Below are 12,988 nucleotides of genomic sequence, written 5' to 3' on the forward strand. Positions count from 1 at the left end.
GGCTCCCATACCGGTGGAAAATAAACTGTTGCTGTGCAGCGCGTGCTCGCCCGAGAGGGATGAGTCAAGCTGGGATACTTCTCTCTTTTACAGCTACGAGCATGTGCTGCAGCAAGATCTACCGGGCGGAAGGGGGGGGGAGGGGGAGGGGAGTGGAGGGGCAGAAAACCCCTTTTAAAAAGTGATGTAAAAATAACCGCAGGAACGGGGCTCGCCTTCCCCGCGGGGCGAGGATTGGCCGACACCAACTCGCTCCCTCGGCACCCCTGGGGAAGGAGGTGGGGGCAGCCCCGGCCGGGCGGGCCGCTCGGCAGCCGGGAGGGGGGCACCGAGCTCCGGAGGGCTCTTTTGCTTCCCCTGCAGTGCGAACTCTTCTTTCTTCTCCTCTATTCACGCGAAGGAGTGGGTGGTTCGTCTGGCAGCAACAGGAGGAGGCTAGTCAAGGGCAGCTGTCACAGTCTCCCCCCACCGCCTCTTCCTTCTCCTCCTTCCAGTTTAATGATCAAACGTCTGCCTGGAAGAAAGGCGAGGGAGCGGGAGGCACGGAGAGCTCCCCCCGCCGCTGCTGCTGTGTGTGCATGAGCGAGCGGGTACGGGCGGGCACCCCCCCGCGCTGGCCGGTCCCTCCCCTCCCGTCTGACAGAGCCCCAGCAGCCCGGGAGGGAGGAGAGAGGAGGAGGAGGGAGCAGCAGCCGCCGCGAGTGCCAGTGCAGCGTTCGGTTACTCTCCCGTACTCACTGCGGGGAGGTGGGGGAGGGCGGGCTCTGTGTACCTTTTTCTACCGTGCCTTTCCTCACTTTAACAGGCCGGGGCCAATCGCCGGCAGAAGGGAACAAAGGGAAGGGGGGAGGGAAGCCCACCCCGGCCGCACCAGAAAGCCCCCGGGGAGGCAGAGCCCTGAGGCTCCCGCTGACAGCAGCGCGGCCGCGCACCGGGCGCCTGGCTCCGCGGCGGCGTTTCTTCTTTCTTCATCGACCTTCTCCTCGCCGAGCTTAAAGGGGGAGCAGCGTCCGGCGAAAGGAGAGAAACTTGGGTCGGTGTGTGGGGTGTCCTGCGATCGGCTCGGTCCTCGCGATCAAGATGAAAAGTAAAAAAGGTAGCTGTGATGGGGCGCAGGGACAAAGAGGGGTGCCCCGCACACCTGCCCGGGGTGCAGAGGGTAAGGGGGGGTTGTCGCTAAGCCAGGCGGAGTGTCGTTACCCTCTCGGCCGGTTTGCCCTCCGTGGTCCCCCACCATCCCCTGGCCTAGCTCCTGTGGAAGATTGCAGTGGATGCTCCGCTCCTAGACAAAACATGCAGGGCTGTTTGGAGGCAGTCGCCTCTCCTCGCCGCTGGCTCCCTGTCAAAAACATGTCCAGCCGCCCGCCTCGTGCCTCCTCCGCCAAGTTTTGTTCTCTCTCCCTCCGCCAAACCTCTTCCCCCTGTCCCCCTGTAAAACACTTTTAAACGCTTTTCCGCACCGATTCCTGGTGTGGGGGCCCGAGGGTGCAGGTAGTTTTCCCGACTTGGGGCGAGGAAAGCGGGGCTGTCCGGCAACTCTTTGTTCGCGGGCACGGCAGCGTGGGGCTGAGGTGGTGGGGGGGGTGAGCATCCGCGGGAGGGCTTCGAACCACCTCCACGCCCTCGGCCGCCTAGTTTTGCTAAAAGTTAGTGCCTTTTCCGTCCTTTTTATCCCTTTAAACAGAGGACGAAACAAAAAAATTACAAAAGTTTTTACAAAGGGTTAAAAGGAGAAAGACTATTTTTCCCCCTCACAAACATGAGGCTGTTTTAAGTTTTCTTTTTTTGTTTACTTCCAAACAGGCAAACTTTACAGTTAGAGGGTCGTTAGTCATCGTGCTCGTGGTGCTTTTAAGTGCCTTTAAATTAGTGCTTGGCCACAAAGACGTGTAACGTGCTTTCGGATTTAACGCTCCTACGCCGGCTGGGAAGAAGTTCATAGGAAAGCAGTGTCTGTTCAGTTGCGATTTGCCAGTCGGTGGTGTGGCTGAAGGGTGTTTTACATTCAAAGACCATTAAATGCTCCAAAGTGGAGGTTAGAGGGGAGCAGTGCGCATGTTCAGTACTCCAGAGTTGTGCTGCTTTCCCCCTACTATGCATTCCTGCGGCGCTGTAGTAGGGCAGCCTTGCTCATTGTTAATATCCTTGGAGCAATTAATGCACATGTAGTTCGTGAAATCATTGGGCTGCTGCAGACGTGGTGTATACTAATATGGTTTGTAGCCTTCGTCAAAAGTTTTTTTGGCCGTGTCACTCGGCTAAGAGGAGCGCACACAAAAGGGAACTGAGCCACAAAGGCGAAGTTTAAAGAGCGGGCAGGGTGGTGTTGCGGAGCGGAGTGGGGTTTGATCCTGGTCACAGCCTGGGCTGCACGCCCAGCTTGGCCCCCTGCGTCCAGAGACATTGGCAGCGCTGGCTTTTAAATGTTTCAGTTGTCTTAGGCAGGGCGAGATTCTTAACCCTGACGGAAGCAGTTTGTGAGTTTTCGCCCCCATCCCCCCCCCCCCCTTTTTTTTTTTTTAATAGTTTCACTGAATTAATTTAGCCCAGTTATTTTTAGGACATTCCTATGCTCCCTATTTGCACAGCAGTGGTGAGCTGGTTTCCTGTCTGCTGTTGCTTCCATTGTTCAGACTTCTCTCCCTGAGGGCAGCTGCTGGTTGGTGAAATACCAAACTCCCTGCACTTTCAACTGTTGTTCTTGCCACCCCCGAAATAAATGCGTGTGGAAAACGCTGACGTAGTTTCTAGGTATGCATGTGTACGGCTTTGTGTGTGAGAGCATGTGTGTGTAAGCTCTGCTTTGAGGTTGCAAATCCTGGGCTGAAACAATGGAAACAATGAAAGGTGACAGGCGGCAGGGAGAACTTTTGAGAGGGGCCATGGGCCTGGGGTTTGCGTGGCACAAATTCAAAGGTGAGGAGACAAAGACGGAAACTTGAAAAGATTTTAGGGCTGGGGTGCCTTTGTTTTAATAAAGGTTGGGCTTGTAGTTTTTTGTGATCTCCTGGCATTAGAGGCTCATGCAAGAAGTTTCAAAGAGTGACTTTGTTACAGATTTCTGGCTTGCACTCGTACAAAAACCCGCTTTAACGTCAAAAAAGTATAGTACAGACAAGTCTGGCTGGTTTAAAAGCGATAGAATGAGCTGTGAAGTGCATAAAACAAATAAGCTGCTTCCTAAATTGTGAAACTTAGAGGAAAGAGCTTGTTCTTACTGTGGAAAATCCCTTCTGCATCCCTGTAGTTCTTTGTTACTGATGAATAATTTTAAACTAATTTATTTTTGTTGTTGTTTTTTAAATTCACATTACATTTTACTTCTTTTTTTTGGTATGTGTGTCTTGGATTTTAAATTTTTGTGTGTGTGTGAGAGTGTAGTGTGTTATTTTCTTGTTGGTTGGTTTAGATGGGGGTTTTGTTTGGTTTTGTGCCTTTTTTTTTTAAACTAACAGGCTGCGGATTAAAACCCCGAGGACTCTTCTATGCATAGTTTCATTTACAAATAATAACGTGATAGCAATCACACTGAGCATACTCGGCTTGTTAATTAGCTGATTTAGAACACAGGCTGGCAAAGGCATAGGCATGTGCTCAAGTTTATACATGTGAAGAATCTTACTGAACTTGGTTACAACAGGATCGGGGCTTTGGATGGGAACCGGTTCTGTTTATCAGTGCTCATAAAAATAAATCTGGCTTAACATATTCAGAGAACCCTAAGGGGGTGGGAGGTTTTCTTTAAGGTGATTTTTGTCCATCCCTTCTCTGGAGGGCAGAGATTGTTCCTTGTGGCATACTTTGTCCTCTTTTGAATAACAATTGGCTTCTGCCACTTCCTCAGTGAAGCTCTTCCTCGACACAATGGGATAGTTGTTTATGTGTTGGTTTTTTTCTTCCCCTGATACTCAGACTAAATTTTTCATTCACTTAACTTCCATTTTATTTGTCTCAGTCTCTCTGACGACTTTGTCCTCCCCCTCAAAGTATTTCAGTATGCCTTTTCTAGTGGCGATGGTTTATTTTGAAATCAGATTTAGTCATCACAGTACTTTTACTCAAGTTCTTTCGAGCTGTTAAGTGACGGCTGGGTGTTGAGCCTGGGCTCGAGATCCCAGGTGTAATCTTCCCTGAGCTGATTACGCGAGGACCTGCAAAGTGTTTGGACTGCGATACAGTGCAACAGTGCATTCAATCATGTATGTGACTTCAGCTGGGAAGCAAGGAGGGATAAAGTAATTTATAAAGAAGAGATGCTGATCAAATAGGTTTTAGGTCATTGATAGTGTGAACTACTCATTTAAGTGGCTGTGGTGGAAGTGGAGGACTGGGATTTTGTGTGGTTTCTCAGACCTCTCTGCAAATGAACTTGGAGTGCTTTAATTTAGTCCTATAAAAGCATGGGGGTTTTGTTTGGATTAAATGTATTGAGGAGGAGACAAAATAACCTGGCCCTGGCCTGCTTTTCATACAAAATGAATCAGTAGGTCAGCTGGGGTTACTCATCGTGTCCAGGGCTTTATTCTGGGTGTAAATAGCAGTAAGCCAATGGTCCGGCGTGGAGCCTGGCCAGGAGCCTTTTCACTTGGGCCCTGTTAAAACAGGAAACCAGCAGCGAATAGGCTGATTACTAACAAGACTGAAAAACAAAGCTGAGTTGTAATCAGCAGGAATGCTTTAATGAAAACAGGGCCTTGACAGCAACAATGTGGCTCCTGCTCTAGTAAAAAATATCAGCTGGGGTAGTGCGAGATTTCTAGCCATGACTTCCTGTTGCTGCTGACTCTGAACCGCCGCAGAGATCTGCCACGAGTTCAGAGGGCTGATCAGCTATTGAAATGAGCTCATTTGAATGAGCAGAAGTTGTACTACACTGGGTTTCCTGCTTAACCAAAACCTGCTTTGTGTCACTAACTTACTGTGTCAATTAATATGACACACTAAGCGAGCGGGTCAAAGGGCTGGCTCCGCTGGTGACTCATTTCTGGCTAGGTAGGTTACACTTAGTCAGATGGCAACTTTTACTTTAGCAAAAGGTCTTGTTTGCAGAACAGAGAAACGTTTTTATGCTGCTGGCTTTCAGACAGTATCTTGGCACTTTTTTATTTTTCAGGTGAAAAAGAGCAACAGTTCTAGAAAAAGTTTTCCTCAAGTCAGTTCTGAAATTCAGAGAGGCACCCATGGAATCTTTTAGTTCTGTGGTAGATCCTGGAAAGGTTACTCCAGATAGGGTGGTGTGTGTCTGGAGTACTTTTTGTTATGCCATGTAAATATGGCTCACAAACCATTAGACACTTAACTTTCTCTTATGAGTAGTTTCTTTGGCTTCTCTTCCCTCTTGTTTCTAGCCCTTGCTGTTTGCCTCTCCCTGTTTTCCAAGGTCTTGCCTTACTGCCTTTTATATTTAAAAACAAACAAAAAGCCCAACCTACTGAAGTGTGCTGCAACACTTCTGGTTTCTGACAAACAAGAACAGCACACTTCAAAACATTGTCTGAATAGCATAGGCTAGTTTTAACTAGTTTTTGAATTCAATTTAAAAGGGATGAGCTGCTTTGCAGAGTTGTCCTGTTGTCTGTGCAAGATCTTTGTTCCCAGAAGTGCTTCTCATGGCTCCAGGAGCCCATGGCAGGTTTCTCAGGTTAGGTTGCAAGTGTGACAGCACTTTCCACGAAGCTATGACAAATACAAAGTAGTTTGCTCAAAATCACTTTAAAGCAAACTTGACATACTTTCTACATGAATTAAGAACCTGTTTACATAATTTGGAGTTTATCTTGTGTTAGCTATTTAAATATTGTCCTATTGTTCCTGTTTCATGACTGGATAATCTATGCGGCTAATCAGCAGATGAAAAATTTGGTGTGTCAGTTTGGTGTTTGTTGGTTACATAAATCAGCAATTGGGAGAATGAAAACAATACCAAGTAAGTTACTGAAGTAACTGTGCCAGACAGACGGTAGATTGATCATCCTGTTGGGAATGCTTGCATATCAAAACTATGCATTGCAAATTAGGTGACTTAAACTAAATTTAAGGATGTTGGAGCTTTCACAAATAGGAAAAGGAAAGAATAATTTACCATGTCAGCTTTGGGTGAAGTTTGAAAGTGTGAGGAAAGGTTCTTCTCTGTTTCTCTCCCTACCCTCCTGCCAAGTATTAATGAAAACTTGCACATGCACACCTATCTTTATGTGATGGTGGGGTTTTTGGTGGTTGTTTTGGTTTTTTTTTGAAGTACATTAATTCCTTCTCTGTCTTTACATATGGAATAACAATACTTGTATGTAGTTTTATACTAAGAGTTTTGATGTTACAAAGGAGCAAGTTTGTTCTTCCCCACCCCATCACCCCCCACTCTAAGTTCAAAAGAAAAAAGATTAAGGGCATGTTTTCCTTCTATAGTTCCTAAAAAGTGCTTCTGAAAGCCAGAGTGAGTTCACTTGAAATAAGTATTAATTTTTACTAGTTGAACATGGGTAGTATCTTATGTAAGATTCCTAAAATTTCTGGTGAATTTAACCTGGTGAGTATTTGAAGCATGGTTTTCTTTGTATTTTACAGTAGTAGTGACTTGTGTATCCTACCAGAGGTGTAGAATTATAGCTTTCCTAACTATTGAATGCTTGCTTGTTTGTTTGATTTACTTACCATAGTTTCATGTTACAAGTAGTGTGGTGTATATATAAAGTGATAAACATTTTGAAATCTACCCCAGTTAACTTGTAAATTCAGAGCCCTTGTAGTAAGCATAGCACGTTTCCACAGATTAAAATAGAAAATGAAAAACATGAAAAAATAATCAGGATGCAAAGTGATACATTTCAAACTAACAAATAAATCCAGCTAAACATTGAATGACCATGGTATTTTGATACAGAATGCAATTAAATGAGACTCTGTTTTCTGACTCTTAGGCACCTGATTCTTTACTTTTCCTGTACCTTTTTCATTCATAAGTGAAAATCCTCTTGGGGGATGTGGCAAACACAATTTTTCCCTTTCTTCTTTCCTCCTTCCATTAGTTTTTATTAATAGATATAATTATTAATTTATAAAATATACAAGTTATCTCTCCCAGGAGCGAAACATCAGCATATTAAGAAGTAATTAAATAACCTGTTGCTGGAGCTGGGTGTTGTAAGTTCTTCCTTATTGACCTTTTGCCCAGACACTGGATCGTTATCCTTGAAGAAAAGTGTTAGTTGCATACCATAGCAAGCAAATTTGGACAATATTGGCATTAGATAGAAGCTATCTGATAACATGCACCAGATAAAAGGTTGCCAGGGGAACAAGAAAATGAAGGTTTGCAGAGAAGAATTCCTTTTGGAACAGATCACTGGTGTTAGTTTTTGTTCAGCTGACAAAAAAAGCTACAGCATGACAAGTTGATGCTGCAGGACAAATCTCTGGTGTAAGAGTCTATGCCCTGATTCATCGTAAAGTCAGTTAATGTCACATAAAATTTCTGTACCATAAAATGCTGGAGCTGAATGTGGATTTAGGAGGCTGATTATTCTTGTCTTGTAATTGTAGGTGCAGTTGCAATATCAGGCAGTGAAACAGAGGATGATGACACTATGGATGTCCCACTGGATCTTTCCTCATCTGCTGGCTCAGGCAAACGGAGGAGACGTGGCAACCTGCCCAAGGAATCTGTGCAGATTCTTCGGGACTGGCTATATGAGCACCGGTACAATGCTTATCCTTCAGAACAAGAAAAAGCGCTGTTATCCCGACAAACACACCTTTCTACACTACAGGTATTTGAAAAAGTAGTTCTCTCTTCAAAAGAAGCTGTTTTCTCTTTTAATTTACCTGTGGTCTAGTCATGGATGCAAATGTTTACACTTGCATGTGAGATTTCCTGTTTTATTGTTACTTTCCTCCTGATGGTAATTGTAAGGAGAGATACAGACTGATTGTGTGTTATGATGATCTTTGTTTATTGAGATAAAATTATTTTGCTGGGAGAACAGACAGTCATGAATTTGAACATGTATGCTAATGTTTTGAGAGATCATGCCCCAAAAGACATATAATATCTGTACAAGGTAATTTATTGTGCAAGGAAGGTATTTATTTGTCAACAGAGGTTTTATGGTGATAGATATGCAGCTTAACATATCACTCTGCCCTTCTAAAACTGCAACTTGAGGCTCATTCCAGTAGAATATGCATATATGGAATTCTGTGTATGATGACTCCTGTTAAGATCAGTGGAACAACCTATATGGGATAGAGCTGCTCAAGTGTGTTACTACAGGTATGGTGAGGCTTTTGTGTGGTTACTTTGGATTCTCATCCAGGGATACCTCTGGCATCTGCGAGGTCCCTTGGACAGATTCTCATCTTCTGTGATGATCAGCCTTTGATTATTGCTACTTCCTACCTTATGGAAAGGTGGCTGCATGAGAACTTGAGTAAACCTAGGTTAGGTTTTGAGAAGTGCTAAATAGAAAGTGTTCCTATTGACTTCTGGGCTTTATTTTTCCATATTAATTCATTAGTACAGATTTCATAGTTGGCTATAAAGTAAAATTTCCTTAAGGTAATCATAAAAGAAAACTTCCTTTATGTAGTAAAAAGAGAAAAGACGTTAAACTATAAACTATCCTGTATTGCCCAGGAAACTGGTTTGATATTTAAACAAGGAGAAACTGAAATGAGGTAATTCATGTTTTGTCTGTCGACACAGTCAGTTGAACAAGGAAAATCAGTAACTATTTGTGGGGGGAGTGGCTCTCTTCAGAGAGAAAAGGTTTTCCTGTTGTTAATTAACCTGAGCCAGGGAACAATAGCCAACAGGTTAATGTGTGTGCACAGAGTTAAAAGCTAAACCCCTGGTTTGGACATCTTGAAGCCTTCAGATGTCCTGGGGCTTTCTGTAACAGGAGCAGGGAGTCAGCGGTAGAGCCAGGACAAGGGAAGGGCCTTTGCCAGGCATGTCAGAACTTGTCAGTAGGTCTGTCTTTTGTTGTGTAGTGAAGAAAACTGCTTGGAGGGATTCATTAATCTAATCCAGTGACTCTAATGGCACATAGTTGGAAATAAATGAAGGTAGAAATTAAGATGTCATTATATTCCCAGGTCTGCAACTGGTTTATCAATGCACGCCGCAGGCTCTTACCTGACATGCTGAGGAAGGATGGCAAAGACCCAAATCAGTTCACTATCTCACGACGAGGGACCAAGCTTCCCGAGGGTAGCCTGGTAGAGTCTGCCATCAGCACAAAGAACTACATTCCCCTGCTGGAGGAGACTGCCTTCCTTCCCGCTGCTGGACCGCTTGGCAAGACTGTGTCCTCTTCCAAGCCAACTTCCCCGGGGTCAGTCCTGGCTCGGCCATCAGTGATTTGCCACACGACTGTGACTGCGTTGAAAGATGCCCCTTTTCACTTTTGCCAGCCAGCTGATGTAGGCCAGACCACGGACCTGCAGCAGCCCCCGGCTGGCAGCTTCACAGACAACCCCCTCTCTTGCCATGAGGATGCGTCTAAACTGGGACCTGGTGCAAATGCACAAAGTGGGCTCTTCAACACTCCTCCTCCAACACCACCAGACCTCAACCAGGATTTTAGTGGATTTCAGCTACTGGTGGATGTTGCACTCAGAAGGGCAGCAGAGATGGAGTTGCAGGCAAAACTTATGGCCTAAATCCCCTTCCTTCTCCTTCCCCGTTTTGTTTTACCAGGCAGGGATCTAACAGCTGTGTGGTTATTGCCACCCACACAATATCAAAAGACTTCACTGCATTATTATTATTTTTTTTATTAATCTTATTTGCACAAGAGGATTGCTGAAATGAAGCTTCCTGTCACTGAGATGGTCTTCAGTGGAATACGGTCATTCCAAGAAATATAAACTTAAAGCTACTGTAGAAAGAAAGGATTGTGTGTTTTGTTGTTTCTTTTTTTTAATATTTTCTTTGTAGGTTTTTCATAATGTGAGATGGTTCCCAAGATCATGTGATTTGTTTTTTTTTTCTTTCAGACTGTGCAATATCTAGTAATGATATAGAGTCTTCTTATCATTCCCATGTGGAACAGAATATACCGACACGCTGTCTAAATTTTAAAGTTTTTTAACAATACAAACTTTGGATGATCATGCTTTTTTCCCATAATGTAATAAAATATTTTCTTTAAAAATGATGCATACAGAGTATTTTGTTGAATATGAACTTTGCAGAAAACACAGCTTACCCTTGAAATAAATGGAAGTTAGAAATATTTTTGAGCTCATGACTTTGTTTGGTTTCAAAAGCTATGCTCACAGTTGTTAACCAGATGTTTCAAAGAATGCTGAAAAGTGGACCAGAAGTACCTGATTGTGTTCTGCTATGTTGAAATTTTTAAAGGGGCCCAAGGGAGCTATGTGGGCAACTCTGACTAAATTTCAGAGGGTTATCTTAGGCCCCTCTAAGAGTTCCAGCTTTTGGCTCCTAGAAACACTTTAGAGCTAGAAATGTGATGGCCCATGGGGAAGGTTTCTTGAAGATGAAATGAGGAGGCCATAAGAGGGGTTGAGGCAAATGCGCTTTGCTGCTCTTTGTGATACAGCTCCTAGATGTGACTGGTGACAAATTTTGATAGGGGACGGCAAGGACTTTCTACTCTTACTCTTCTTGGACTAGCAATTACAAGATTTTTATTCTAGTAGACAGAAATAAAGTAGACTACATTGGATTGAAATCTGAGTTCTAGGAGCCAGGTCTTTGTGAGGTACTTAAACAGGTGGTTGGCTAAGATGTAGAAGAAATCCCTGTTGTATTGAGGTGTATTTTTGCCAACAGAATCCAGATTACCTTTCAGAGAAGGACTTTGCTATCCAAATGACTTATTACTGAAAAATGTGAAGACTTGCAGCTCACATTTCAACTTATTTGAATGTGAAGTTGCCCACCCTTATCCTTCCAACAACAGTGAAATAAGAGACCTCCAGGGTGAAAAATTGGTTCCAGCTAATCCTTAAAAACAAGCCAGTTGTCTGTTCGGGAGGTTGGGGGAGGGCTTTGTGGAGCAGGAGAGTTGATAAATTTGAAGATGTTATGAGTAGAAAGAAGACTGCAATATTTGGACTGCAATGTGTATGCATTCTATTTTGCTGTGGCCTTTATCTTTTTCAGTGTCAGAAATAGTCATTTGTTCTCTGGAATACTCTGTGGAATTCTGCTGAACTTCTGTCTTCCTTTAACCTTCAGCTTTAAAATCAAAATGGCAAATAGTAAACATTGGCTTAATTATGCCTGCATCAGTCTCACTAACAGAGTCAGAGTCATCATAATATACTGTATGTATATAGAAATATTTTTTAAAAATACTTTGAAAATAAAGCTGGAAAATAATTTGAACATAGAGATGGCTGTATACTCTGCCTTCAAGGAACTGCATGTGAGTACAGAAAAAGCCTTGTGTAGTATCTTTCTGGACACTGCACTTGATACTTTTATGAGCTATTTTTCCTGCGGATACCTATGTATATATTGTTAGGTTTTTTTAATAACTGATTGTGAAAGAAAATGGAAGTATACTTTTTTGTAACTGAAGTCAATGTTGAGTGAAAAGTTGATCAATAGACATGCTTTCGTGGCACATGTGATTTATCTCAAGGGTGCTAGACACCCTAAGCCGATTATCATCCTTGATGAAGGTTTGGAAGATTCTTCCTTCTTCTTTCCTGTCCTTGCAGGAAGGAGTTTTATTGCAACACTCCTTACACCCATGCCTTAAACACTGATGAACAAAAAACAGCCTCACATAGATATGTTTGCATTGTTTGATTTGAATTGTTTGACATTTTTCTCTAGTTTTTTCTTTTGCTGGTGTGCTGTGGGGTAGAGAAAAAGTGAGGTGCTTGGGTCATTAAAGTGCATTTTCAGAGATCTTTACTCTTCTTTACTCTGCCCTTTAAAATAAAAAAAAATGTCAGCAAGTTTAGAAAGAAAAAAAATGCTTTGTTGGCTGAGCTGACCAGTTCTGTAATTCCACTATTGCAGCTGCAGTACTGAAAATGAAAATAGGATGGGGAAGAAAGCTGTTGCCATTCAGGTTAACAGTTTTCATTAAGAGTAAAAACCTGTGGTGTCTCTGCTGTTTTCATTTACTGTTATGCCACACAAAATGGCATTAGTGTAAATGAGCACTGAAGTCCTGCCTGTGTGATAAGCACTGCATTTCCATTTTGCTGTCTGACTTACTCTGGGAATTTCACTTGTGACCAGTTTTGCTTGAGGCCAATTATATACTTTTAAAATTATTACTTGTGTTAAGGTTACACTTTTAAAATTATTACTTGTGTTAAGGTTACACCTAGATGTTCAGCTGTAGTCATAAGTGAAATGCCTTTGGCTGAGGAGCATCTGACACAACATAACACTTTTTCCTACCCTGAGGTGTTATTTAACTTGGAGGAAGAAATTGACTCATATTGAGTACTCACTAAAATGCATCAAAAGGGAGTGTCTGCTTTCCTGTAATCTGGAGCACTGATAGTTTTGGTGCAGGCTATTAAAGTTTGCTTGAACCTGCTTTCTGAGCAGAAACCTGAAGTAAATTCAGATAAAGTTATCAATGGTAAGTAGGTGTAGGGCATTGTGTGGAGCTAGGATGTAGAACTGAGCAGGGGTCCTAGTGACAAATCACAGGCTTCATGTGCTGGCCATACATTCCTACAAGATCAAAGGAAATGTTATATATCTGAAACTTGTTTTACTATGGAAACTAAAAAAGGCTAAAGAAACCATGAGACAACATGGACAGTTTTGCTGTTCTTGAAGCAATGAGAAACTTAATTAAAAGGCAGTTTTGTCAAAATGTGACCTCTGACTGAAAGTGCACACTTTGGCTACTCAGAAGCTGAAGGGAAGGCATTGCTATGTGTTATTGGAGACTGTGACCAGTCAGGGTGTCAGCGTGCTAAGAGGTATGACAAATTCATGCCAGGGAAAACAGCTCACGTGCAGACTTCATCAACCTTGTTTTCA

General features: G+C 43.2%; 1 protein-coding gene across 1 annotated transcript; it reads left to right on the forward strand.

The window, feature by feature from the left end:
• Positions 1-418: 418 nt before the first annotated feature.
• Positions 419-10,157, forward strand: TGIF1 (TGFB induced factor homeobox 1). Its single transcript, XM_071554747.1, is given in 7 exon segments — positions 419-590; positions 806-839; positions 842-880; positions 883-1,003; positions 1,005-1,096; positions 7,540-7,766; positions 9,094-10,157. Coding segments are annotated over 7 exon segments (1,092 nt in total). The 5' UTR covers positions 419-578; the 3' UTR covers positions 9,661-10,157.
• The last annotated feature ends 2,831 nt before the right edge of the window (positions 10,158-12,988 follow it).

Source organism: Pithys albifrons, chromosome 4, assembly GCF_047495875.1.
Source record: "Pithys albifrons albifrons isolate INPA30051 chromosome 4, PitAlb_v1, whole genome shotgun sequence".
Taxonomy (NCBI): Eukaryota; Metazoa; Chordata; class Aves; order Passeriformes; family Thamnophilidae; genus Pithys; species Pithys albifrons.